Source organism: Thalassophryne amazonica, chromosome 11 (genome assembly GCF_902500255.1).
Source record: "Thalassophryne amazonica chromosome 11, fThaAma1.1, whole genome shotgun sequence".
In the NCBI taxonomy this organism is placed as follows: Eukaryota; Metazoa; Chordata; class Actinopteri; order Batrachoidiformes; family Batrachoididae; genus Thalassophryne; species Thalassophryne amazonica.
In genome coordinates, this window is record NC_047113.1 from 41,238,928 (window position 1) to 41,266,765 (window position 27,838).

General features: G+C 40.0%; 1 protein-coding gene across 3 annotated transcripts; it reads left to right on the forward strand.

Annotated features, from left to right (window-relative positions):
- The first annotated feature begins 1,901 nt into the window (after positions 1-1,901).
- Positions 1,902-27,381, forward strand: prps1b (phosphoribosyl pyrophosphate synthetase 1B). Of its 3 annotated transcripts, none has more exons than XM_034181326.1 (7): positions 1,902-2,230; positions 6,172-6,361; positions 21,268-21,366; positions 21,559-21,683; positions 21,889-22,062; positions 22,786-22,945; positions 26,356-27,381. In XM_034181326.1, exons 1-7 carry the CDS (start codon positions 2,109-2,111, stop codon positions 26,446-26,448), a joined length of 963 nt encoding a protein of 320 aa, XP_034037217.1. In that variant the 5' UTR covers positions 1,902-2,108; the 3' UTR covers positions 26,449-27,381. The 3 variants fall into 3 exon arrangements, with proteins under 3 accessions (XP_034037217.1, XP_034037218.1, XP_034037219.1); XM_034181327.1 differs by having other exon boundaries at positions 6,172-6,355; XM_034181328.1 differs by lacking the exon at positions 1,902-2,230 and adding an exon at positions 5,992-6,041 and having other exon boundaries at positions 6,098-6,361.
- The last annotated feature ends 457 nt before the right edge of the window (positions 27,382-27,838 follow it).

A 27,838-nucleotide genomic window follows, 5' to 3' on the forward strand; every position in this document is an offset into this window, starting at 1 on the left:
TTTCAGCATTTTATCCGGATATTCCACTGTTAAAGGAGATTTTTTTAATGAAAGACGTGCGGACGGGTCCGCGCGTCGGGACGCAGCCGACGCGGTGCGGCGGCACAGGAAAAACACCTCCGTGTTGATAACCATTTGTAAAATCCAGGCGGCTTTTGATGGCTTTCAGTGGAGTGAGTATATGAGAAATTGTTTAACAGCAGGACATGTTCCAACTTGTCCATAAGGCTTTCAACAGAGGTGTTTTTCCTGTGGCGGAGCGTCGCGTCGGCTGCAAGCCGACGAGCGGACCCGTCGGCACGTCTTTCATTAAAAAAATCTCCTTTAACAGTGGAATATCCGGATAAAATGCTGAAACCGACTTCTTCTGAAACTTCTCTGTTCTCTCACGACGTCCTGGATCAGTAGAGCCTGAAATGTGGAGGTTTTCAGCTTGAACAGGCTGACGACGGCGGCTGAGAGCGCTGAGCGACGTCTCGCACCGTGGGAAGTCCTTAAAGCAACAGAATCACCTCAAAATCTCTCATCAGCCGTTAAAATTTTCACTGAAAACCAGCTTAATTTTTCGAACCGTGTCCACTTCGATGTGTCTCACAGGTTTAGAAAAAATTTTGATCAAACAACGCGCCAGTCTCTCAGCAACTTCACAGACAAAGGAATTCCAACGAGGGGCTGGACGACTCCTCCCACAAGGAGTGCTCACAGGCGAATGACGTCACCGACAGGCGTGGAAAAACTCACGCATGCGCACGAGGGTTCAAGCATGTCTGACGTAAAAACATATGAATGAAATCCATATAGTTTTTGAAAAAAATAAAAAGGACCGTTACTTTATTGACAGACCTCATATTTGGATAAAATGTGACGGGAAAAGTGAGAAAGGCATGTGCTTCTGCAACTGATGCTTATGTTACCGTAATTTGTAAATTAGAATAGAGGGGATAGGAGATGGTGATTGTGCAACTTTCAATTTTTATAAAAAAAAATAATAATTTCAACGGTGCTGGGATTTAATCGGCTCCTCTTCTGCCTCACTACCTCTCTAGCTAACTATACTAAATGAACTCTAAACGAGACCTAAATATAAACTAATGCTTTCCCTGGCTCCGATTCACATGGTAACTGGCAATAACAATGTCGCTAGCAATCTCCTCCTCTCAAAAACCCACGGTTTGAGCCGCGATTCAGATCTCGTTTAAATACTTGGCGGGTCGTACTGGAACGCCCAGATTATTCGTATTTCCCGCAAAGCTCGACACGTGGTGTGACGTAACGAGGCCTCGCTCGCAGTGGTCATGTGATGGGGGCGTGCTCGAAACGCTGCTCACTGACACTTCCGGTTCAAAAAGCTCGATGCTGTGTCGAGCAGACTGACTGGAGTTTAACATCACTAGTGTTAGGTGTTTGTGATTGCCACTGTAACCGAAGGCAAGTAATATACAGCTTGTATTTGGAAGCTGTTAAGAAAGAAAATATATTGAGAAAACGCAACTGTAATAAAAGTATGACTTTTCTTACTTGAATGTATACGAATATTCAAGTGTTTTAGGTAACACATGCAAGCATACTTTTATTCATGATATATCTGATTTGAGCAACACCAAACAGTATTGTACAGTGAGGATGTGGGAAACGAAGCAGAATGAAGCAAAAATAAAGCAGAAGAGCAAACAACAGTCCCCGCTTCCGGTGTGTATGACGTCACGCTCATAACGGGCAGATTTCTGCCCTTTTTGGTGTGTATGCCTCTCTCGCTACAGTCTTGCCCCCTGGCGGAGGATGAAAGAACCATAGGCCATAATTTTTAGGGAGGGAACCAGCAAGGCATAGCCCGTTTTGGACCAAGACTGTTTCTTTCATATAATTGACGGGATGACGTCATCACGGCAGGACTTATCGGCAGCGTGCGCGCCGCTTTGGGAGGAAGTGCGGCTCTCGCGATGAGACATAATGGTGGATAGGTAGAGAATGTGTTAGCTCGCTAACAGGCGTCCTTTAGCTCTTGGTCGATTTCCAGTTGTTGTCTTGGACTCTTCGTCTCCTCTGACTCGACAATTGCTCGGTTCCGCTGCCCGCTCGCAGTGAACGACGTGCTGGACCGGGTCAACATGCCCAACATAAAAATATTTAGCGGCAGCTCTCATCCAGACTTATCGCAGAAAATAGCAGACCGTCTGGGTCTGGAACTGGGGAAGGTGGTCACCAAGAAATTCAGCAACCAAGAAACATGGTGAGTTTTGTGAAAAGTCGCCAGCTTATCTACTGCGCAAATGTGGCGACATGTTATAAGAATCAAGAGCGTGGTGTCGCGGGGAAATTGCCGCGCAATGCTGTTTGGATCTTGTAGTCCAGGCGGGCACATGAGTTATGCTAACAGCTCTTTTGTAAAGCGACGAAACGAGACTTAACTATTAAAACGATGTTGGAAATCGACTTTAACATGTTGTAAGGTCACAGTAGAACCAGCCTGCCTGTGCGTACAAGATATCGTAGAAACAAACAACAAAAATAGCTGTGTGCCACAAAATCCAGTGACTTATTTTACATGCTCACATATCTGTTTGTAATATGACTACACAGTGTTTTGTCAAGACTAGAGCTGCAGGGATTAACTGATTTATATTATTAATTCGACTACTAAATATGATCAAAAGTCAGTGGATATTCGTCCGTGATCGAAAGAGGATTTACTTTTACTATTTGTCCAGAACACGCTGATTGGTCGAGCGCGATAGCAGCTGCTGTAAGCATAGCCCAAGATTTAGTGTTACAGCTGCTGTAACTGTAACCACTTCATCATATTTTTGTGCAAGGCTGCAATCATAATGTCAGCAAAAAGAATACTGATCCAATAGAGACTTTGCACGTGACGTCGCGGGTTACGTGCAGGGCGGTGCCACCCACGGCTGCAGGTCAAGTTTAGCCAGTCACAATAGGCTTAGCTTTGAAAACAAGCCATCTCAACTAGTCTTTCCTCCTTTTTTTTTTTTTTTTTTTTTTTTCTGCTATTACAGCATGGATAGGGTTAGAAATAGTAAAATAAACTAATAAAAAACATGCCATTAAACATTACTCCTTGGATGCACAAATAGACACAACAAGAGCTTTAAGATGTACAGATTCCCTTCAGATCTGAACAGAAGAAAAATTTGGGAAAATAATGATGAAGCCGACATCATCATCAAAGCTTTGAGAGGTTAATTTTGTGAATTGTTTTGTAATTTGTGTCGGTAACATGGCCCAAGCAGAGGGTCACCCCTTTTGAGTCTGGTGTGCTGGTCTTCCTCAGAGTTTTTCCTTACCACTGTCACCTGTGTGCTTGCTCTGGGGGGGGGGGGTAAAGTTAGAGATTACTTGTGTGAAGCTTTGTTGTGACCTACAGCCTGACGTGTTAAATCAGACAGCAAAAGGCTGTGATTTGACACGTTTCTGCTTTTCATTGTTTTGTCTGCCTTTTTTTTATAGTTTTTACAGTGTGCATACTGATTAAAAATGGATCAGAAAAGTCTGCAAATTTGGAGGTGATGATTGTAGAAAGAAAAGCTTGTTGAGGGTCAGATTAATCCATAATAAAGTATAATCCAGCGACTGAGAACTTTTAAACACTCAGGCATGTCTGCGTCATGACACGCCGACATCACTGTCATCTTCACAGTCTTGAGCAGGATCAGCTCCACGTTCTTCTGGCCACACCAGAGGACCAGTTGTTACACCTCCTGTCTGTATGCAGCCTAATCACTATCCTGAATGAGACCAGTGATGGTGTCATCTATAAACTTCAGGAGTTTAACAGAAGGGTTCCCTGAGGTGCAGTCCTTCATATAGAGAAGAGCAGTGGGGAGAGCACACACCTCTGAGGGGTGCCAGTGCTGATTGTCCATGTGATGGATGTGATGCTCTCCACCCTCACCCACTGTGTCATGTCCATCAGGAAGTTGGAGATCCACTGACAGGTGGGAGCTGGCACAGAGAGGTTGGAGAGTTTTTGGTGGAGAATGTTTGGGATGATGGTGTTGAAGTCCGTGGACAGAATCCTGATGTATGTCCCTGCAGAGTCAAGGTGCTGCAGGATGTAATGCAGTCCTATGTTATTGACTACAACCCCTGGCAAAAATTATGGAATCACTGGCCTCGGAGGATGTTCATTCAGTTGTTTAATTTTGTAGAAAAAAAGCAGATCACAGACATGACACAAAATTAAAGTCATTTCAAATGGCAACTTTCTGGCTTAAAGAAACTATAAGAAATCAGGAAAAATAATTGTGGCAGTCAGTAACGGTTACTTTTTTAGACCAAGCAGAGGGAAAAAAAATATGGACTCACTCAAGTCTGAGGAATAAATTATGGAATCACCCTGTAAATTTTCATCCCCAAAACTAACACCTGCATCAAATCAGATCTGCTCGTTAGTCTGCATCTAAAAAGGAGTGATCACACCTTGGAGAGCTGTTGCACCAAGTGGACTGACATGAATCATGGCTCCAACACGAGAGATGTCAATTGAAACAAAGGAGAGGATTATCAAACTCTTAAGAGGGTAAATCATCACGCAATGTTGCAAAAGATGTTGGTTGTTCACAGTCAGCTGTGTCTAAACTCTGGACCAAATACAAACAACATGGGAAGGTTGTTAAAGGCAAAAATACTGGTAGACCAAGGAAGACATCAAAGCATCAATACAGAAAACTTAAAGCAATATGTCTCAAAAATCGAAAATGCACAACAAAACAAATGAGGAACGAATGAGAGGAAACTGGAGTCAACGTCTGACCGAAGTGTAAGAAACCTCCTAAAGGAAATGGGATTTACATACAGAAAAGCTAAATGAAAGCCATCATTAACACCTAAACAGAAAAAAACAAGGTTACAATGGGCTAAGGAAAAGCAATCGTGGACTGTGGATGACTGGATGAAAGTCATATTCAGTGATGAATCTCGAATCTGCATTGGGCAAGGTGATGATGCTGGAACTTTTGTTTGGTGCCGTTCCAATGAGATTTATGAAGATGACTGCCTGAAGAGAACATGTAAATGTCCACAGTCATTGATGATATGGGGCTGCATGTCAGGTAAAGGCACTGGGGAGATGGTTGTCATTACATCATCAATAAATGCACAAGTTTACGTTGATATTTTGGACACTTTTCTTATCCCATCAATTGAAAGGATGTTTGGGGATGATATCATTTTTCAAGATGATAATGAATCTTGCCATAGAGCAAAAACTGTGAAAACATTCCTTACAAAAGACACATAGGGTCAATGTCATGGCCTGCAAATAGTCCGGATCTTAATCCAGTTGAAAATCTTTGGTGGAAGTTGAAAAAAATGGTCCATGACAAGGCTCCAACCTGCAAAGCTGATCTGGCAACAGCAATCAGAGAAAGTTGGAGCCAGATTGATGAAGAGTACTGTTTGTCACTCATTAAGTCCGTGCCTCAGAGACTGCAAGCTGTTATAAAAGCCAGAGGTGGTGCAACAAAATACTAGTGATGTGTTTGAGCGTTCTTTTGTTTTTCATGATTCCATAATTTTTTCCTCAGAATTGAGTGATTCCATATTTTTTCCCTCTGCTTGGTCTAAAAAAGTAACCGTTACTGACTGCCACAATTTTTTTTCCCTGATTTCTTATAATGTTTCTTAAAGCCAGAAAGTTGCCATTTGAAATGACTTTAGTTTTGTGTCATGTCTGTGATCTGCTTTTTTTTTTTCTACAAAATTAAACAACTGAATGAACATCCTCCGAGGCCGGTGATTCCATAATTTTGCCAGGGGTTGTACATCCTCAACTGACCTGTTTGACCGGTAGGCAAACTGCAGGGGGTCCAGCAGGAGTCCTGTGATGTCCTTCAGGTGTCTCAACACCAGCTGTTCAAAAGACTTTATGACTACAGATGTTGGGGTGACGGGTCTGTAGTTATTTAGTCCTGTTATGGAGGGTTTCTTTGGGACTAGGATAATAGTGGACATTTCAAGAAGGAGATGACCTCACACAACTCCAGCGATCTGTTGGAAATGGTACTGAAATAATATCTTTGCAGGTAAATTAAAATATTCATTAGCATTGCACGAACAAAGATGGAATGTCAGTCAGTAGTTCTGTGGAAGAAGAGGATCTGTATTCCTCAATGGGATATCACTGTGTGGCTTGTTGCCTCTGTCATTTGGCAGTGTGGAGATTGGAGAGAGCGTGCGTGGGGAAGATGTCTACATCGTTCAGAGCGGCTGCGGAGAGATCAATGACAATTTGATGGAGCTGTTGATCATGATCAATGCCTGTAAGATTGCCTCAGCCTCCAGGGTCACTGCTGTCATCCCCTGCTTTCCTTACGCCCGTCAAGACAAGAAGGACAAGGTGGGGGTGAGGGATATCTGTCTAATTACTTCAATCATACCATTTTCCATACTTAGGCATAAGGCACTTTTTCCCTTCATAAAATATGCTTTGTTGCATTACACAGCCGTAAGCTCATTTAATGTACATTTTTGCACCATTTTTGTCATTTTAACATTTCTATCACGTTGCATGGCAAAGTTTTTATGGAGTTTTTGGATGTCCTGATCATGTTTTGTATTGCTCCCAGTCAGTTATATAATAATAATGAAAACAAAATAAAAAGTATCTGATATTGAGCCTTGATATATTTGTATATGATCATTTAAGATAACCTCTTACATAGCATTATATTGTTTGGACAAATACCGTGATTTGAGATCATTTTTGGGCATTCATATGTTATATTCCATCATGAGCGCTACAGGCTATGATGACAGTTTACTGCTATTTTATTAATTTATGCAGTCAATATGAATTTTATTCGAAGCAGATACATACTCTGAATATAAGAATATACTTTTTCTGAAATTAACCCAGGTTTTGTCCTCTTTATGAGACCTTTATGGACTCTGCGTAAATCTCCAGCCACAACGCAACAGATGTTTGAGTCTTTACAGTGCACAAATTTTCAGGCGGTTCTGGTTACCATGACATCTTAAGTTTCAGAGCAAATCAATGTGCTGTATTTACGCCATTAAAGCGCGCCTCCCCCCCCCCCCCCCTTTTTTTTTTTTTTTTTTTTTTTACGCACATTGCATGTAGTGAAATTGTGAATTCCTGAGAGAACATAGCAAAATGAAATGGTCCATTTTGAAGCAGCTTATTTCTGAAGCGACTTGTATGTCAAAAAATAGGGGTGTAGTGTACACAAAATCACAGACCTGTGTGCTTCAGTACAGTGGAAATAAGACACACAACATTGAAAACATTTAGCTGATTTTCTTGAGGCTTGTGTGTGACTGTATAATCTTTCCACATTGTTACGAAATGTTTTTTGTATTCTCTTGAAATGTGTTTCAAAAATAAATGTTAGTAATACTTCCTATGCAACTTGTAGTTCAGAAAATACCACACACACAAACACACTTGTTCACCCCTGAGATTTCCATGCCAGAGAGTGAACAAATAAACAATGGCGGCAAGTCTTTCTTTGTATGTGAAACACTTAATATGCTCAGTAGCACGGCATGAAAAATGAATACAAGATATTGCGTTCCCCCGTGTGGATTTATGCAGACATGCTTCAGGCCATTGAGAGCCGTGCACTGACACTTCAGCAGAACATCCCAGAAGAAGACGATGTGTTGCTTAGAAGAAAAAAAGATCTGAATAGGGTTGTGGTGGTCAGCTCTGTCAATGAGCCACTTATGAATCAGACCACAATTGTATCAGGGTAATCCTCGTGTTTAATAAACCAGATACAGATGATTTTAAAAATGCCTTGATTGGACCCATACTAATCTTTGACATCAGGTCAGGACCTCCCTAGCAATTTTACTTAGTAAATCTTATTTAGTCAGTTTGTTGTAGAGGTGTTAATTGGGTGTTGGTCCTGAAGCTTTGTCATGTGACTTAAGTTGTTATAATGTTTTACTTCAGGAAAAGTCATGAATCGGATGGATCTGAATTAGTCAATTCACTGAACTTTGTAGTTAAGGGTGGGGGTGGTGGCCATGTAGTTAGTGCACTTGGTTTCAGTGTGGTATGGTCCTGGTTCAAGCCCCACCCCTGCCACATTTCTCCATGTAATGTGGAGTTGCTTCCTGAAGGGCATCCGGTGTAAAACTTGTGGCAATTCAACATGCAGATCCACCTCTGATTTGCTGTGGCAACCCCAAGTGTAAACAAGAGAGCAGCCGAAGTGACTTGCTTCCTGAACTTTGTAGCCAAGTATTAAAAAAAAATCCAAAAACAAATGTCTGTCTGCTCGACTATCTTAGCTTCATATTGATGGGTGTTTTTCTTCTTATTGTCCCTGTTTATGTTGAATGGCTTCATGAATTTGAGCAAAAACATTGAACTGTTTAACTTGCTGTGGTGATGGCTTGGTCTGTCTGCTACAGTCTGACAGTTTTACAGTCCTGCAGTCAGTGTCTCTTTCTGTCAGTCAGTGCACACAAAGGCATTATCTGTCCAGACATACTTAATCACCAAAGATGGGGCATGTACAAGCAAACCTCAGTGTAAACTGAGTTTTTTTTTTTTAATTACATTTCATTTTGATTAACTTAACTTACTAAATACAATGCTGCTAGTAATACTCTACTCTGAGGTCCTCAACTGTGAGGTACCCGAGAGCTGCATCATGTACAGAAAAACACACTATATGGCCAAAACGTATGTTTCCATGTGATGAAAGTGATACTCCCCATCATTGCTCAAATGCACAAAATAAAACTGGAAAGATTTATTTGTGGCCCATGATGAGGCTGGAAACTTTTTGAACTATTGTCTGTTGTGTACAACAGCCCCGTGTACACCGCCAACCCGTTCACATCTCTAACCGTTTTTCCCCACTCGACGATACACCCGCCGAGGATCAAACTCTGGTTATTGGCGACTCTGTTTTGAGAAATGTGAAGTTAGCGACACCAGCAACCATAGTCAATTGTCTTCCGGGGGCCAGAGCAGGCGACATTGAAGGAAATTTGAAACTGCTGGCTAAGGCTAAGCGTAAATTTGGTAAGATTGTAATTCACGTCGGCAGTAATGACACCCGGTTACGCCAATCGGAGGTCACTAAAATTAACATTAAATCGGTGTGTAACTTTGCAAAAAACAATGTCGGACTCTGTAGTTTTCTCTGGGCCCCTCCCCAATCGGACCGGGAGTGACATGTTTAGCCGCATGTTCTCCTTGAATTGCTGGCTGTCTGAGTGGTGTCCAAAAAATGAGGTGGGCTTCATAGATAATTGGCAAAGCTTCTGGGGAAAACCTGGTCTTGTTAGGAGAGACGGCATCCATCCCACTTTGGATGGAGCAGCTCTCATTTCTAGAAATCTGGCCAATTTTCTTAAATCCTCCAAACCGTGACTATCCAGGGTTGGGACCAGGAAGCAGAGTTGTAGTCTTACACACCTCTCTGCAGCTTCTCTCCCCCTGCCATCCCCTCATTACCCCATCCCCGTAGAGACGGTGCCTGCTCCCAGACTACCAATAACCAGTAAAAATCTATTTAAGCATAAAAATTCAAAAAGAAAAAATAATATAGCACCTTCAACTGCACCACAGACTAAAACAGTTAAATGTGGTCTATTAAACATTAGGTCTCTCTCTTCTAAGTCCCTGTTGGTAAATGATATAATAATTGATCAACATATTGATTTATTCTGCCTAACAGAAACCTGGTTACAGCAGGATGAATATGTTAGTTTAAATGAGTCAACACCCCCGAGTCACACTAACTGTCAGAATGCTCGTAGCACGGGCCGGGGCGGAGGATTAGCAGCAATCTTCCATTCCAGCTTATTAATTAATCAAAAACCCAGACAGAGCTTTAATTCATTTGAAAGCTTGTCTCTTAGTCTTGTCCATCCAAATTGGAAGTCCCAAAAACCAGTTTTATTTGTTATTATCTATCGTCCACCTGGTCGTTACTGTGAGTTTCTCTGTGAATTTTCAGACCTTTTGTCTGACTTAGTGCTTAGCTCAGATAAGATAATTATAGTGGGCGATTTTAACATCCACACAGATGCTGAGAATGACAGCCTCAACACTGCATTTAATCTATTATTAGACTCTATTGGCTTTGCTCAAAAAGTAAATGAGTCCACCCACCACTTTAATCATATCTTAGATCTTGTTCTGACTTATGGTATGGAAATAGAAGACTTAACAGTATTCCCTGAAAACTCCCTTCTGTCTGATCATTTCTTAATAACATTTACATTTACTCTGATGGACTACCCAGCAGTAGGGAATAAGTTTCATTACACTAGAAGTCTTTCAGAAAGCGCTGTAACTAGGTTTAAGGATATGATTCCTTCTTTATGTTCTCTAATGCCATATAACAACACAGTGCAGAGTAGCTACCTAAACTCTGTAAGGGAGATAGAGTATCTTGTCAATAGTTTTACATCCTCATTGAAGACAACTTTGGATGCTGTAGCTCCTCTGAAAAAGAGAGCTTTAAATCAGAAGTGTCTGACTCCGTGGTATAACTCACAAACTCGTAGCTTAAAGCAGATTACTCGTAAGTTGGAGAGGAAATGGCGTCTCACTAATTTAGAAGATCTTCACTTAGCCTGGAAAAAGAGTCTGTTGCTCTATAAAAAAGCCCTCCGTAAAGCTAGGACATCTTTCTACTCATCACTAATTGAAGAAAATAGGAACAACCCCAGGTTTCTTTTCAGCACTGTAGCCAGGCTGACAGAGTCAGAGCTCTATTGAGCTGAGTATTCCATTAACTTTAACTAGTAATGACTTCATGACTTTCTCTGCTAACAAAATTTTAACTATTAGAGAAAAAATTACTCATAACCATCCCAAAGACGTATCGTTATCTTTGGCTGCTTTCAGTGATGCCGGTATTTGGTTAGACTCTTTCTCTCCGATTGTTCTGTCTGAGTTATTTTCATTAGTTACTTCATCCAAACCATCAACATGTTTATTAGACCCCATTCCTACCAGGCTGCTCAAGGAAGCCCTACCATTATTTAATGCTTCGATCTTAAATATGATCAATCTATCTTTGTTAGTTGGCTATGTACCACAGGCTTTTAAGGTGGCAGTAATTAAACCATTACTTAAAAAGCCATCACTTGACCCAGCTATCTTAGCTAATTATAGGCCAATCTCCAACCTTCCTTTTCTCTCAAAAATTCTTGAAAGGGTAGTTGTAAAACAGCTAACTGATCATCTGCAGAGGAATGGTCTATTTGAAGAGTTTCAGTCAGGTTTTAGAATTCATCATAGTACAGAAACAGCATTAGTGAAGGTTACAAATGATCTTCTTATGGCCTCGGACAGTGGACTCATCTCTGTGCTTGTTCTGTTAGACCTCAGTGCTGCTTTTGATACTGTTGACCATAAAATTTTATTACAGAGATTAGAGCATGCCATAGGTATTAAAGGCGCTGCGCTGCGGTGGTTTGAATCATATTTGTCTAATAGATTACAATTTGTTCATGTAAATGGGGAATCTTCTTCACAGACTAAAGTTAATTATGGAGTTCCACAAGGTTCTGTGCTAGGACCAATTTTATTGACTTTATATATGCTTCCCTTAGGCAGTATTATTAGACGGTATTGCTTAAATTTTCATTGTTACGCAGATGATACCCAGCTTTATCTATCCATGAAGCCAGAGGACACACACCAATTAGCTAAACTGCAGGATTGTCTTACAGACATAAAGACATGGATGACCTCTAATTTCCTGCTTTTAAACTCAGATAAAACTGAAGTTATTGTACTTGGCCCCACAAATCTTAGAAACATGGTGTCTAACCAGATCCTTACTCTGGATGGCATTACCCTGACCTCTAGTAATACTGTGAGAAATCTTGGAGTCATTTTTGATCAGGATATGTCATTCAAGGCGCATATTAAACAAATATGTAGGACTGCTTTTTTGCATTTACGCAATATCTCTAAAATTAGAAAGGTCTTGTCTCAGAGTGATGCTGAAAAACTAATTCGTGCATTTATTTCCTCTAGGCTGGACTATTGTAATTCATTATTATCAGGTTGTCCTAAAAGTTCCCTAAAAAGCCTTCAGTTAATTCAAAATGCTGCAGCTAGAGTACTGACGGGGACTGGAAGGAGAGAGCATATCTCACCCATATTGGCCTCTCTTCATTGGCTTCCTGTTAATTCTAGAATAGAATTTAAAATTCTTCTTCTTACTTATAAGGTTTTGAATAATCAGGTCCCATCTTATCTTAGGGACCTCGTAGTACCATATCACCCCAATAGAGCGCTTCGCTCTCAGACTGCAGGCTTACTTGTAGTTCCTAGGGTTTGTAAGAGTAGAATGGGAGGCAGAGCCTTCAGCTTTCAGGCTCCTCTCCTGTGGAACCAGCTCCCAATTCAGATCAGGGAGACAGACACCCTCTCTACTTTTAAGATTAGGCTTAAAACTTTCCTTTTTGCTAAAGCTTATAGTTAGGGCTGGATCAGGTGACCCTGAACCATCCCTTAGTTATGCTGCTATAGACGTAGACTGCTGGGGGGTTCCCATGATGCACTGTTTCTTTCTCTTTTTGCTCTGTATGCACCACTCTGCATTTAATCATTAGTGATCGATCTCTGCTCCCCTCCACAGCATGTCTTTTTCCTGGTTCTCTCCCTCAGCCCCAACCAGTCCCAGCAGAAGACTGCCCCTCCCTGAGCCTGGTTCTGCTGGAGGTTTCTTCCTGTTAAAAGGGAGTTTTTCCTTCCCACTGTAGCCAAGTGCTTGCTCACAGGGGGTCGTTTTGACCGTTGGGGTTTTACATAATTATTGTATGGCCTTGACTTAAAATATAAAGCGCCTTGGGGCAACTGTTTGTTGTGATTTGGCGCTATATAAAAAAATTGATTGATTGATTGTTGTTAAAAAAGTAGAAACATAAAAAGTAAAAATCTAGCTCAGAGATTTTTCCGTGATCCCCAAAAAGACACTGACAGTCCATTCTGATCAGCAAAGAAAGGAGGAAAAAACATTTATTCGTGTTTCTTTTTTTATTATTTTATCATCTTCAGCTAAATGAAGCAGGCACCCCACCTGCTGTAAACCGGCGCACATAATCAGGTTATGTGACACTAGTGAGTTCTAAAAGATAATATTTTAAAAACACATGAACAATAAATAATCACAAATTACTGCTTGAAGTCACTTGGTCAGTTCATCAGCCACGGTCTCCAACAAAACTTTAATACAACCCCTGGCAATAATTATGGAATCACCAGTCTCGGAGGATGTTCATTCAGTTGTTTAATTTTGTAGAAAAAAGCAAATCACAGACATGACACAAAACTAAAGTCATTTCAAATGGCAACTTTCTGGCTTTAAGAAACACTATAAGAAATCAGGAAAAATAATTGTGGCAGTCAGTAACAGTTACTTTTTTAGACCAAGCAGAGGGAAAAAAAATATGGACTCACTCAATTCTGAGGAATAAATTATGGAATCACCCCGTAAATTTTCATCCCCAAAACTAACACCTGCATCAAATCAGATCTGCTCGTTAGTCTGCATCTAAAAAGGAGTGATCACACCTTGGAGAGCTGTTGTACCAAGTGGACTGACATGAATTATGGCTCCAACACGAGAGATGTCATTTGAAACAAAGGAGAGGATTATCAAACTCTTAAGAGGGTAAATCATCATGCAATGTTGCAAAAGATGTTGGTTGTTCACAGTCAGCTGTGTCTAAACTCTGGACCAAATGCAAACACCATGGGAAGGTTGTTAAAGGCAAACATACTGGTAGACCAAGGAAGACATCAAAGCGTCAAGACAGAAAACTTAAAGCAATATGTCTCAAAAATCGAAAATGCACAACAAAACAAATGAGGAACGAATGGGAGGAAACTGGAGTCAACTTCTGTGACCGAACTAAGAAACCGCCTAAAGGAAATGGGATTTACATACAGAAAAGCTAAATGAAAGCCATCATTAACACCTAAACAGAAAAAAACAAGGTTACAATGGGCTAAGGAAAAGCAATCGTGGACTATTGATTTATTCTGCCTTACAGAAACCTGGTTACAGCAGGATGAATGTTAGTTTAAATGAGTCAACACCCCCGAGTCACACTAACTGCCAGAATGCTCGTAGCACGGGCCGAGGCGGATTAGCAGCAGTCTTCCATTCCAGCTTATTAATTAATGAAAAACCCAGACAGAGCTTTAATTCATTTGAAAGCTTGACTCTTAGTTTTGTCCATCCAAATTGGAAGTCCCAAAAACCAGTTTTATTTGTTATCTATCGTCCACCTGGTCGTTACTGTGAGTTTCTCTGTGAATTTTCAGACCTTTTGTCTGACTTAGTGCTTAGCTCAGATAAGATAATTATAGTGGGCGATTTTAACATCCACACAGATGCTGAGAATGACAGCCTCAACAGTGCATTTAATCTATTATTAGACTCAATTCAATCAATCAATCAACTTTTTTTTTTTATATAGCGCCAAATCACAACAAACAGTTGCCGCAAGGCGCTCTATATTGTAAGGCAAGGCCATACAATAATTATGAAAAACCCCAACGGTCAAAACGACCCCCTATGAGCAAGCACTTGGCTACAGTGGGAAGGAAAAACTCCCTTTTAACAGGAAGAAACCTCCAGCAGAACCAGGCTCAGGGAGGGGCAGTCTTCTGCTGAGACTGGTTGGGGCTGAGGGAAAGAACCAGGAAAAAGACATGCTGTGGAGGGGGGCAGAGATCGATCACTAATGATTAAATGCAGAGTGATGCATACGGAGCAAAAAGAGAAAGAAACAGTGCATCATGGGAACCCCCCCCCACAGTCTACGTCTAAAGCAGCATAACCAAGGGATGGTCCAGGGTCACCTGATCCAGCCCTAACTATAAGCCTTAGCGAAAAGGAAAGTTTTAAGCCTAATCTTAAAAGTAGAGAGGGTATCTGTCTCCCTGATCTGAATTGGGAGCTGGTTCCACAGGAGAGGAGCCTGAAAGCTGAAGGCTCTGCCTCCCATTCTACTCTTACAAACCCTAGGAACTACATGTAAGCCTGCAGTCTGAGAGTGAAGCGCTCTAATGGGGTAATATGGTACTACGAGGTCCCTAAGATAAGATGGGACCTGATTATTCAAAACCTTATAAGTAAGAAGAAGAATTTTAAATTCTATTCTAGAATTAACAGGAAGCCAATGAAGAGAGGCCAACACGGGTGAGATATGCTCTCTCCTGCTAGTCCCCGTCAGTACTCTAGCTGCAGCATTCTGAACCAACTGAAGGCTTTTTAGGGAACTTTTAGGACAACCTGATAATAATGAATTACAATAGTCCAGCCTAGAGGAAATAAATGCATGAATTAGTTTTTCAGCATCACTCTGAGACAAGACCTTTCTGATTTTAGAGATATTGCGTAAATGCAAAAAGGCAGTCCTACATATTTGTTTAATTTGCGCTTTGAATGACATATCCTGATCAAAAAAGACTCCAAGATTTCTCACAGTATTACTAGAGGTCAGGGAAATGCCATCCAGAGTAAAGATCTGGTTAGACACCATGCTTCTAAGATTTGTGGGGCCAAGTACAATAACTTCAGTTTTATCTGAGTTTAAAAGCAGGAAATTAGAGGTCATCCATGTCTTTATGTCTGTAAGACAATCCTGCAGTTTAGCTAATTGGTGTGTATCCTCTGGCTTCATGGATAGATAAAGCTGGGTATCATCTGCGTAACAATGAAAATTTAAGCAATACCGTCTAATAATACTGCCTAAGGGAAGCATGTATAAAGTGAATAAAATTGGTCCTAGCACAGAACCTTGTGGAACTCCATAATTAACTTTAGTCTGTGAAGAAGATTCCCCATTTACATGAACAAACTGTAATCTATTAGACAAATATGATTCAAACCACCGCAGCGCAGTGCCTTTAATACCTATGACATGCTCTAATCTCTGTAATAAAATTTTATGGTCAACAGTATCAAAAGCAGCACTGAGGTCCAACAGAACAAGCACAGAGATAAGTCCACTGTCCGAAGCCATAAGAAGATCATTTGTAACCTTCACTAATGCTGTTTCTGTACTATGATGAATTCTAAAACCTGACTGAAACTCTTCAAGACCATTCCTCTGCAGGTGATCAGTTAGCTGTTTTACAACTACCCTCTCAAGAATCTTTGAGAGAAAAGGAAGGTTGGAGATTGGCCTATAATTAGCTAAGATAGCTGGGTCAAGTGATGGCTTTTTAAGTAATGGTTTAATTACTGCCACCTTAAAAGCCTGTGGTACATAACCAACTAACAAAGATAGATTGATCATATTTAAGATTGAAGCATTAAATAATGGTAGGACTTCCTTGGGCAGCCTGGCAGGAATGGGGTCTAATAAACATGTTGATGGTTTGGATGAAGTAACTAATGAAAATAACTCAGACAGAACAATCGGAGAGAAAGAGTCTAACCAAATACCGGCATCACTGAAAGCAGCCAAAGATAACGATAGATCTTTGGGATGGTTATGAGTAATTTTTTTCTCTAATAGTCAAAATTTTGTTAGCAAAGAAAGTCATGAAGTCATTACTAGTTAAAGTTAATGGAATACTCAGCTCAATAGAGCTCTGACTCTTTGTCAGCCTGGCTACAGTGCTGAAAAGAAACCTGGGGTTGTTCTTATTTTCTTCAATTAGTGATGAGTAGAAAGATGTCCTAGCTTTACGGAGGGCTTTTTTTATAGAGCAACAAACTCTTTTTCCAGGCTAAGTGAAGATCTTCTAAATTAGTGAGATGCCATTTCCTCTCGAACTTACGGGTTATCTGCTTTAAGCTACGAGTTTGTGAGTTATACCACGGAGTCAGACACTTCTGATTTAAAGCTCTCTTTTTCAGAGGAGCTACAGCATCCAAAGTTGTCTTCAATGAGGATGTAAAACTATTGACGAGATACTCTAACTCCCTTACAGAGTTTAGGTAGCTACTCTGCTTTGCTCAAAATGTAAATGAGTCCACCCACCACTTTAATCATATCTTAGATCTTGTTCTGACTTATGGTATGGAAATTGAAGACTTAACAGTATTCCCTGAAAACTCCCTTCTGTCTGATCATTTCTTAATAACATTTACTCTGATGGACTACCCAGCAGTGGGGAATAAGTTTCATTACACTAGAAGTCTTTCAGAAAGCGCTGTAACTAGGTTTAAGGATATGATTCCTTCTTTATGTTCTCTAATGCCATATACCAACACAGTGCAGAGTAGCTACCTAAACTCTGTAAGTGAGATAGAGTATCTCATCAGTAGTTTTACATCCTCATTGAAGACAACTTTGGATGCTGTAGCTCCTCTGAAAAAGAGAGCTTTAAATCAGAAGTGCCTGACTCCGTGGTATAACTCACAAACTCGCAGCTTAAAGCAGATAACCCATAAGTTTAGATCTTCACTTAGCCTGGAAAAAGAGTCTGTTGCTCTTTAAAAAAGCCCTCCGTAAAGCTAGGACATCTTACTACTCATCATTAATTGAAGAAGATAACAACCCCAGGTTTCTTTTCAGCACTGTAGCCAGGCTGACAAAGAGTCAGAGCTCTATTGAGCCGAGTATTCCTTTAACTTTAACTAGTAATGACTTCATGACTTTCTTTGCTAATAAAATTTTAACTATTAGAGAAAAAATTACTCATAACCATCCCAAAGACGTATCGTTATCTTTGGCTGCTTTCAGTGATGCCGGTATTTGGTTAGACTTGTTCTCTCAGATTGTTCTGTCTGTTATTTTCATTAGTTACTTCATCCAAACCATCAACATGTCTATTAGACCCCATTCCTACCAGGCTGCTCAAGGAAGCCCTACCATTATTTAATGCTTCGATCTTAAATATGATCAATCTATTTTTATTAGTTGGCTATGTACCACAGACTTTTAAGGTGGCAGTAATTAAACCATTACTTAAAAAGCCATCACTTGACCCAGCTATCTTAGCTAATTATAGGCCAATCTCCAACCTTCCTTTTCTCTCAAAAATTCTTGAAAGGGTAGTTGTAAAACAGCTAACTGATCATCTGCAGAGGAATGGTCTATTTGAAGAGTTTCAGTCAGGTTTTAGAATTCATCATAGTACAGAAACAGCATTAGTGAAGGTTACAAATGATCTTCTTATGGCCTCAGACAGTGGACTCATCTCTGTGCTTGTTCTGTTGGACCTCAGTGCTGCTTTTGATACTGTTGACAATAAAATTTTATTAGAGATTAGAGCATGCCATAGGTATTAAAGGCACTGCGCTGCGGTGGTTTGAATCATATTTATCTAATAGATTACAATTTGTTCATGTAAATGGGGAATCTTCTTCACAGACTAAGGTTAATTATGGAGTTCCACAAGGTTCTGTGCTAAGACCAATTTTATTCACTTTATACATGCTTCCCTTAGGCAGTATTATTAGACGGCATTGCTTAAATTTTCATTGTTAGGCAGATGATACCCAGCTTTATCTATCCATGAAGCCAGAGGACACACACCAATTAGCTAAACTGCAGGATTGTCTTACAGACATAAAGACATGGATGACCTCTAATTTCCTGCTTTTAAACTCAGATAAAACTGAAGTTATTGTACTTGGCCCCACACATCTTAGAAACATGGTGTCTAACCAGATCCTTACTCTGGATGGCATTACCCTGACCTCTAGTAATACTGTGAGAAATCTTGGAGTCATTTTTGATCAGGATATGTCATTCAATGCGCATATTAAACAAATATGTAGGACTGCTTTTTTGCATTTATGCAATATCTCTAAAATTAGAAAGGTCTTGTCTCAGAGTGATGCTGAAAAACTAATTCATGCATTTATTTCCTCTAGGCTGGACTATTGTAATTCATTATCAGGTTGTCCTAAAAGTTCCCTGAAAAGCCTTCAGATAATTCAAAATGCTGCAGCTAGAGTACTAACGGGGACTAGAAGGAGAGAGCATATCTCACCCATATTGGCCTCTCTTCATTGGCTTCCTGTTAATTCTAGAATAGAATTTAAAATTCTTCTTCTTACTTATAAGGTTTTGAATAATCAGGTCCCATCTTATCTTAGGGACCTCATAGTACCATATCACCCCAATAGAGCGCTTTGCTCTCAGACTGCAGGCTTACTTGTAGTTCCTGGGGTTTGTAAGAGTAGAATGGGAGGCAGAGCCTTCAGCTTTCAGGCTCCTCTCCGGTGGAACCAGCTCCCAATTCAGATCAGGGAGACAGACACCCTCTCTGCTTTTAAGATTAGGCTTAAAACTTTCCTTTTTGCTAAAGCTTATAGTTAGGGCTGGATCAGGTGACCCTGAACCATCCCTTAGTTATGCTGCTATAGACTTAGACTGCTGGGGGGTCCCCATGATGCACTGAGTGTTTCTTTCTCTTTTTGCTCTGTATGCACCACTCTGCATTTAATCATTAGTGATTGATCTCTGCTCCCCTCCACAGCATGTCTTTTTCCTGGTTCTCTCCCTCAGCCCAAACCAGTCCCAGCAGAAGACTGCCCTTCCCTGAGCCTGGTTCTGCTGGAGGTTTCTTCCTGTTAAAAGGGAGTTTTTCCTTCCCACTGTCGCCAAGTGCTTGCTCACAGGGGGTCGTTTTGACCGTTGGGGTTTTTACGTAATTATTGTATGGCCTTGCCTTACAATATAAAGCGCCTTGGGGCAACTGTTTGTTGTGATTTGGCGCTATATAAATAAAATTGATTGATTGACTGTGGATGACTGGATGAAAGTCATATTCAGTGATGAATCTCGACTCTGCATTGGGCAAGGTGATGATGCAGGAACTTTTGTTTGGTGCCGTTCCAATGAGATTTATAAAGATGACTGCCTGAAGAGAACATGTAAATGTCCACAGTCATTGATGATATGGGGCTGCGTGTCAGGTAAAGGCACTGGGGAGATGGCTGTCATTTCATCATCAATAAATGCACAAGTTTACATTGATATTTTGGACAATTTTCTTATCCCATCAATTGAAAGGATGTTTGGGGATGATATCGTTTTTCAAGATGATAATGCATCTTGCCATAGAGCAAAAACTGTGAAAACATTCCTTGTAAAAAGACACATAGGGTCAACGTCATGGCCTGCAAATAGTCCGGATCTTAATCCAATTGAAAATCTTTGGTGGAAGTTGAAGACAATGGTCCATGACAAGGCTCCAACCTGCAAAGCTGATCTGGCAACAGCAATCAGAGAAAGTTGGAGCCAGATTGATGAAGAGTACTGTTTGTCACTCATTAAGTCCATGCCTCAGACACTGCAAGCTGTTATAAAAGCCAGAGGTGGCACAACAAAATACTAGTGATGTGTTGGAGCGTTCTTTTGTTTTTCATGATTCCATAATTTTTCCTCAGAATTGAGTGATTCCATTTTTTTTTTTTTTCCCTCTGCTTGGTCTAAAAAAGTAACCGTTACAGACTGCCACAATTTTTTTTTTTTTTTTCTTCCCCTGATTGCTTATAGTGTTTCTTAAAGCCAGAAAGTTGCCATTTGAAATGACTTAAGTTTTGTGTCATGTCTGTGATCTGCTTTTTTTCTACAAAATTAAACAACTGAATGAACATCCTCCGAGGCTGGTAATTCCATAATTTTTGCCAGGGGTTGTAAAACTTGTTCATCTACCAACTGCATTTAAAAAATATCATACGAGGCACATTTTCCATAATGTATATCCACTTCCCTGGCAAATTGCAACACAGGCTGGCGGTCATAGGTCTTGAAAAGCCAACAAACTGCTGATGACGAACCTGTTCTTAATACTATAGTGTAACTGTCACATTATCAGACAGTTTTTGTTGGCACAAATTTTCTAATCTGCAGGTGATGATGATTAATTTTTCAGTCTTTCATTCACTGACAGATATTTTCCCAATTATAATCATGCATCTCAACTTCACAAATACTATATCAAACTGTTCAAAGAGGATGAGAATACCCCTTACAATTTAAAAAAGAAAAGAAAAAGCAACAGTAAGCCTATTCTTTTAAACAATCGCCATTGATTATTCCTGATGTGTCCTAAATGGCCAACAAGTCTGATATGGAGTCTCCTGTGTATCAGATATTTATCTCTCAGCACTATGAAAACAATTCCTTGCCATATGCATTCTATTTGGTCCGGGACTGGCCTAAACTAGTTCTATCTGCAGAAGCTGGTCTTGTGTATTGCTTAGTTCCTTTAGCCTGATAGAATTTTGCTGCAGTACTAAACTGTTCATTAATTATTTTTAGAAACAAGACATGCTTTCCAGTTGAGTTATTCCATGTGACTGTAGGGATCTGTTTTCCTTGCAGAGCCGTGCTCCTATCTCTGCAAAGTTGGTTGCCAACATGTTGTCAGTGTCCGGCGCTGACCATATCATCACTATGGACCTGCATGCCTCACAGATCCAGGTGCGAAACGTGTGAAATTGTAGCAGAGCGTGACAGCATCGTCTCTGCCAGTCAGCTGTTACTGATTAAACAGTCTCTGTTTTTGCTAACGTTCAAAATGCCCTTACACTCAGAAAGATGTGAGCTTTCCTTGATACTTCCATCTGTTATCTTCATGTCATATTCCTCAACTCTCTCCCCTCATTGTCTCAGGGTTTCTTTGATATACCAGTGGACAACCTGTATGCAGAGCCTGCTGTGCTGAAATGGATCAAAGAGAACATCCTCGAGTGGAAAAACTGCATCATTGTCTCACCTGATGCAGGCGGAGCCAAGAGGTTTCTTGCCATTTTAACTTCGCGCACAACTTAACCTTCGCAGTATCTACTCTGTAATTTACTTTAGATTAAACCTTGTGTTTGCTTTCCACATATCAACATCACTTGTATATGGTGGCAGTCTGAATTGATGTGAATAATTACTTTTAGTCACTTGGGCTGGTGTACCATCTGTGACTCATGGACATTGTGTTTCTGCTTGCAGGGTCACCTCAATAGCGGACAGGCTGAATGTGGACTTTGCTCTCATTCACAAGGAGAGGAAAAAGGCAAATGAGGTGGACCGCATGGTTCTTGTTGGAGATGTGAGAGATCGAGTTGCCATTCTAGTGGATGACATGGCTGACACCTGTGGAACAATCTGTCATGCTGCTGACAAGTACGTCCCTCACTGGCATGGAAAATAAAGAGAAAATTAGACAGTGTTTGACCAAATCTGCTGAGCTGTTCTGTGTTTACTTTCAAAGCAACTTTAAAAGATGCACTTATTTTCCCTTTCATGTGACTAGCATACTGGCATAGTATAGTGCTATGCTTTCTACCCTTTTAAATTCATTTTTATTAGTAAATGGAGCAGGCCACGGTGTCAACTTTGTCTAAAGTTTGGGTCTTTTACTGAAGCTTACTTAGTTATTTCACGTGGCCGGTGATCATCTTAGTATTTCTTCTGTTGTTGCTTAATGCTGGAAAATTATACCTTATTTGTTTTTCTGCTGCCTGATTCAGGTTTTTTCTCTCGCTCTCTCTCTCGCGCGCTCTCTCTCTCTCTCTCGTACATTTGTATTGTCAAGTGTGTTGGTAGCCTGGCCCAAGCAGATGGTCACCCCTTTGAGTCTGGTCTGCTTGAGGTTTCTTCCTCAAATCATCAGAGGGAGTTTTTCTTTACCACTGTTGCCTGTGTGCTTGCTCTAACAGTTGGTAAGATTAGACCTTAGTTGTATGAAGTGCCTTGAGGCTGCTTTGTTGTGATTTTTAGCAATATAAATAAAATAAATTGAATTGAAAGTGGTAGAGAGATTGTTTTTTTTGACCGTCCTTTCCACAACAACAAACCTGAACCAAAGTATCCTTTTTAATTCATTAAATTGTTTCTTATCCTCAGACTAATTTCTGCTGGTGCCACCAAGGTGTACGCCATATTAACCCATGGCATCTTCTCTGGCCCTGCCATCTCGCGCATCAACAATGCCTGCTTTGAAGCTGTAGTCGTCACCAACACAATCCCCCAGGAGGAGAAGATGAAGCATTGTTCTAAGATACAGGTCAGAACACACCACTGTGCAACAGTGACTGCAGCTTCACTTCTTTGGTTTTGTGTCATGCTGTCATTGAAATTCTCAGGTTGCCTCTTCTTTTTCTTTCCTGTGTGTCTGCTTAGAGTTGTCAACTGTGCTGTTGCAGATGTGTGTAATCTAAGGACTACGTACCTAAAAAGTATATGAATTAAAAACAATGAGTGCCTCAACAATGAATGCAGTCCAGATCTGCATTCTAGAGACAGCTGTGGTTTATTATGTTTTTAAGTATTCATGTAGTGATTTCCAGTGATGTCTCACATTTAACCACACGCTCGCAGACTGGTATTATGCAAGACATTCAACTACACACTGGGAGAAATTTGGGAATGAACTTGGGGGACCTTGCCCAAGGGGCCTTAATGATTTTTCAGATCAGAGATTTGAACTGAGGATTTACTGGTCACAAGACCACCGCATTAACCATTTGACCATCACCTCACCTTGCTTTTTTGATCTGATTATGTTTGTCATAAGCATGAGCATCAAAATGTAACAGCAACAGTGGGGGAAAAAAATTCTTCGAAACAAGTGGAACATGTATTTGTTTTTAAGTATGGACCACTAGGGTCTTGAGAATGTAGGGTTTTTTTTAACAATCTTTATTCTCTGAATAAAATCCTGGTCGCTCGTTTGCATGAAAAGGCCCAAAAACTGGAATATTTTGCCAAAATAATGATCCCTGCCCCACAAAAGTGTCTTTATTCACAGATGATCAAAAGACACATTTCCAAATAGGTATGAAACTATGCTAACTTCCTGCACAGTTTCATTGATGCCAGTTGTTGCACCATGCAGCAGTGTGGGAAACAATGTGTTAAGTGCGAATTTTTTTTTTTTTAACGGGTCCATTATTTCACTTGCTGTAAAAACAAAATCGCAAGAAAAAAAACTGTTTGAGACATGTCTTCTGTAGTGCCCAAGCCTCAGGCAAGAGGTTTTGCTGGAATGGGTATAGTTTTGTCGAGAATGTGTTGAAATATCTGTGATGGACAAACACTGGGACAATGTGCATGTGACGGACAGGCCCTGTGGGGCATATAGACCATCAAAAATTTAACAAGGATTTGCATATAATGTTTTCTATGCATAGAGCACTGAAATGCAAACCATATTAAAGCAGTTGTCCATTTGAATTAAGCGTGCCACAATTCATTTCCTTTTTTGTTTACTTTTTGAAGACAACGCTTGCATTTTCTAATGTGGTCTGTCGATATAGCGAATCCTGTTTAGCCAAGTTGCTGATACAACATCAAATTAAAGGGCAAGGTTTCGTAGGAGTAATTTACTAAAAGTAAACAAAAGCCTGATTTTACATGGAATGGACCATGGCTTTAAGGATTTACATGCAATTGAAAACGCCGTGCATCCAAACATACCTTGAAATGAAAACAAATTGACAAGATAATGAGTTATTTAGTGTAAATCAAAATCAAGATGGCTGCCATGGGGGCATCTTGATTATTGGAACATGCCACAAATCTATATGAAACATCCTCTTTTAGTACCCCGAAAAAATGAAAACAAAAGGAACGGGCATTTTTAAGATTTATAAGGCAGAAAATAAAATCAATAATGGCCGCCATGCATGTAGTAGCCATCTTGATTTATCAGAGTGGGATGTGAATTTAAAGGGAAATCATCCTAAGCCAACCACAGCACACCCTAGAATAATTGACACATGCATTTTTATTTATTTATTTTTTTACTTATCAAAAGTCGAATTTGACAAACAGCTTTTGAAAGAATGTGAATTGAAGGAAAATTGGGAAATCATGGTGACTCACCTTCAGAAAGCTCTATAGAGTAGGGCTGTATCTGTACAGTTAAAGATTTCCAGTCCAAATGAGGATTCTGAAGCCACTGATCAAAATAAACATTTTGTTTACAACTTGCACCCTGTGACATGATTGTACTTTAGCATGCAATCATTGAACTGCACTTGGTGCTTCTGCACTTGCATTGCTGCTTCATTCTAAAGTGATATATTATAAGTAATTAATCTGAGGGGCCCGAAATTCAATGAAGCATAAACATGCAATCAGTACTTGACCAATTTCATCTTTAAAAGACAGGTTACTTATAATGACTAATAATATTAGACTGAGCTCCCGACTGTACATGGGACGGATGGACACTGTGACCAAAAGGATGATTTCCATCTCTGAAACCTTCAATATCCCAAAGTTAAATATGTGTGAATAATATATCTTCACAAATTCTGATATGAGTAAAAAATGTCACCTTCCTGTATGTAAAATTCTCTCCAATATAAAAAGAACAAAATCAATGAGCCTTAAGAGATCTGGCATCATGCAAAAGTAAATGTAATTTGTGAAAATATCTGTTGTAAACACTGTGACTATGCAAAAATTATACATACAAATGATACCTTTTCCATACAAATAAGGTACAGTACCAAAGGAAAAATGTCCCACAACATGTTTGTCCGTCACATGTGTGACATACGGACATTTTATGGGACGGAAATGGTTCATTGGTTGTGGGGATTTGGCCATTTGAATTTTTTTCATGGATGTCATTATAGAGTATGGTTGTGGGTAGGTCTTCATCACCCTTAGGTCAACATTTTTTGATCTTCCCACAGTAAGGAGCAACATGTAGCGTTATGGACGGACACTGTGGGATGAAATAAAATGTGCCCAAAATAAAAGGACTACGAGTACAGTATCAAATTCCAAAAATCTAATGAAAAGTTATTTTTGTCAACTCTTTTGATCAACCAATAGGTGTTTTGGGTACTTCCAGAAGTTTTAACATGTTGTGTGTTTTTTTTTTTTTTTATTATTATTATCCACTAAATGCAAGGTGACGTGTGTGTACAGTAAATTTTGGTATTTTTGCATTATGCTTCATTGAAGAAAAACAGGACGGACCAGCTGCAATTGCCCCGAAAGTACCACGTCATATATCGATGGAAACTAGAAACAATAAGGATGCTGTAAATAAGATGTTTCCTAATGATTAATAGGTGTATACCTTATTTCTGTCCAGCTGAATTTACATTATATCAAAGATGTTACATCGTATTTTTGGGTCAAATAATACTCACTGTGGGACTATTAAACACACCAGCCACCTGAATTTGTCTTGACAGATTCCTAGAAGCAGTGGCAAAACAATAAGGCCAATAACTTCTTTGAAAAATGAGTTTTGTCTGTTTCTGAAACTTGAATTGAAGGTATTTGGTTTTGATGCCCAGCATTGTGAACATGCTCGTCTATAAAACGCATATTATGAGCAGCCAGCCATTGCAAATCCTAACTTTGAGATATGGGATTAGTAAAATAGCAATAAATTTTAAATAATCATATAATCTAACAGTCTTTATTAGATCCTGTCTGTTCTCTTTCCAGGTCATTGACATCTCCATGATCCTGGCAGAGGCCATTCGTAGAACTCACAATGGCGAGTCCGTCTCATACCTGTTCAGCCACGTTCCCTTGTAACACAAGGTGTCCTCCATCGACTGTGCTGTTACACCAAATTCACTGCAGAGAGACGTCACCAACCAAAAATCATAACCACTGGCAAAGTTCAACTAATCGGGAAAAAAAATGGAACTTACATTTGTTACTATCACTGACCCCTGCTCACTTTAACCCCTCCCCTTTGAACAGCAACTCATCGAATCAGGTGCGCTAAAGCAATTGCAAGCTTTTGTTTCAGTTCAGCACATTTATAGTACATAAGTCTCTGTCCTTTGCAAGAGTAATTTCAGTCTGACATTGAAGAGTTTATTTTAAAAAGAAACTAATTGAGAGGTTCCAGTGGTCAGGAGAATCGCCTTTCATATAAAGCTGTTACAGTGCTTTTTGTTACAATGAATGAGTGTACTTTTTAATGTAGCTGTTGTGTCCTTTGCTGTTGGTAAAAATAATACATAATATTGACGTCTCATGAAAAACGTTTACAGTGCCACTAAGCGTCGCTCACCCAGGGGTGTCAGCAGTCTGAAATGAAAATGCTTTTTATTGTTGTTGCTGTTGGTCCACTCCAGCGCCTCCACAACTCTTGCTCAGTTTATTCCTGTACTGGGTGACGACTTTTCACGTTTTTGTTCTCAAGTAGTGTAACATTTTAACTCTTGAGGCGCTGTCATTAAGTGGGGGTTTGCCTGTTGTTTGGGGTTTACCTTTACAGGTTCTACAGATTGAAGGCCTTTCTGCTAAGAAACTGTTGGGTTTTTAAGCTTGGGCTCTTTGCAGATTGGAGTTTCCTTCAGAAATGATTGTGCTTTCCCCTCCCTCTTTGTTCTTATGAATGTCTGGAGGAAGAGTTTGTTACCTTGCATATTCTAAATATTGTTTACGTTTTCAGTAGATGGAATATGCCAAGTATCTTATTGAAGATATGTTCTTAATTAAAAATGCTTTAAATCTTGGACATTGCATCTCTTTCGTATATTGATTTGATTTTTATTTTGATACCTAAATCCATCCTTGTCATTTAATTGGATTCTATGTGATGTGACGTGACATTCATTATTTGTCCCATGGCATGGGTGACATCACTAGCATGCATTTATGGTAATATTTACTGTTATCCTTTCACTCTTGCATGGTTCCATTAGCTGTTTGTAATAATGCTTCCATGAGGTGAGAAAGCTAAATTCAGTAGCTGCAGTGTTCATGGGGAGATCTTTAGTGGTCGTAGAACACACTTGGGCACTCTACGGCCCATGGGCCGTATCCAGCCCTTTGACTGACTCGGACCGGCCTGCAAATACCTGGAAGTTAAAGAATAAAATCAGGTTCAGCCCCCTGCAATGGAACTGTGCCACACCGTTACACTGTCATCTAGCGGCGCTATAGTGTAGTGTCATCTCATGATGTTTTA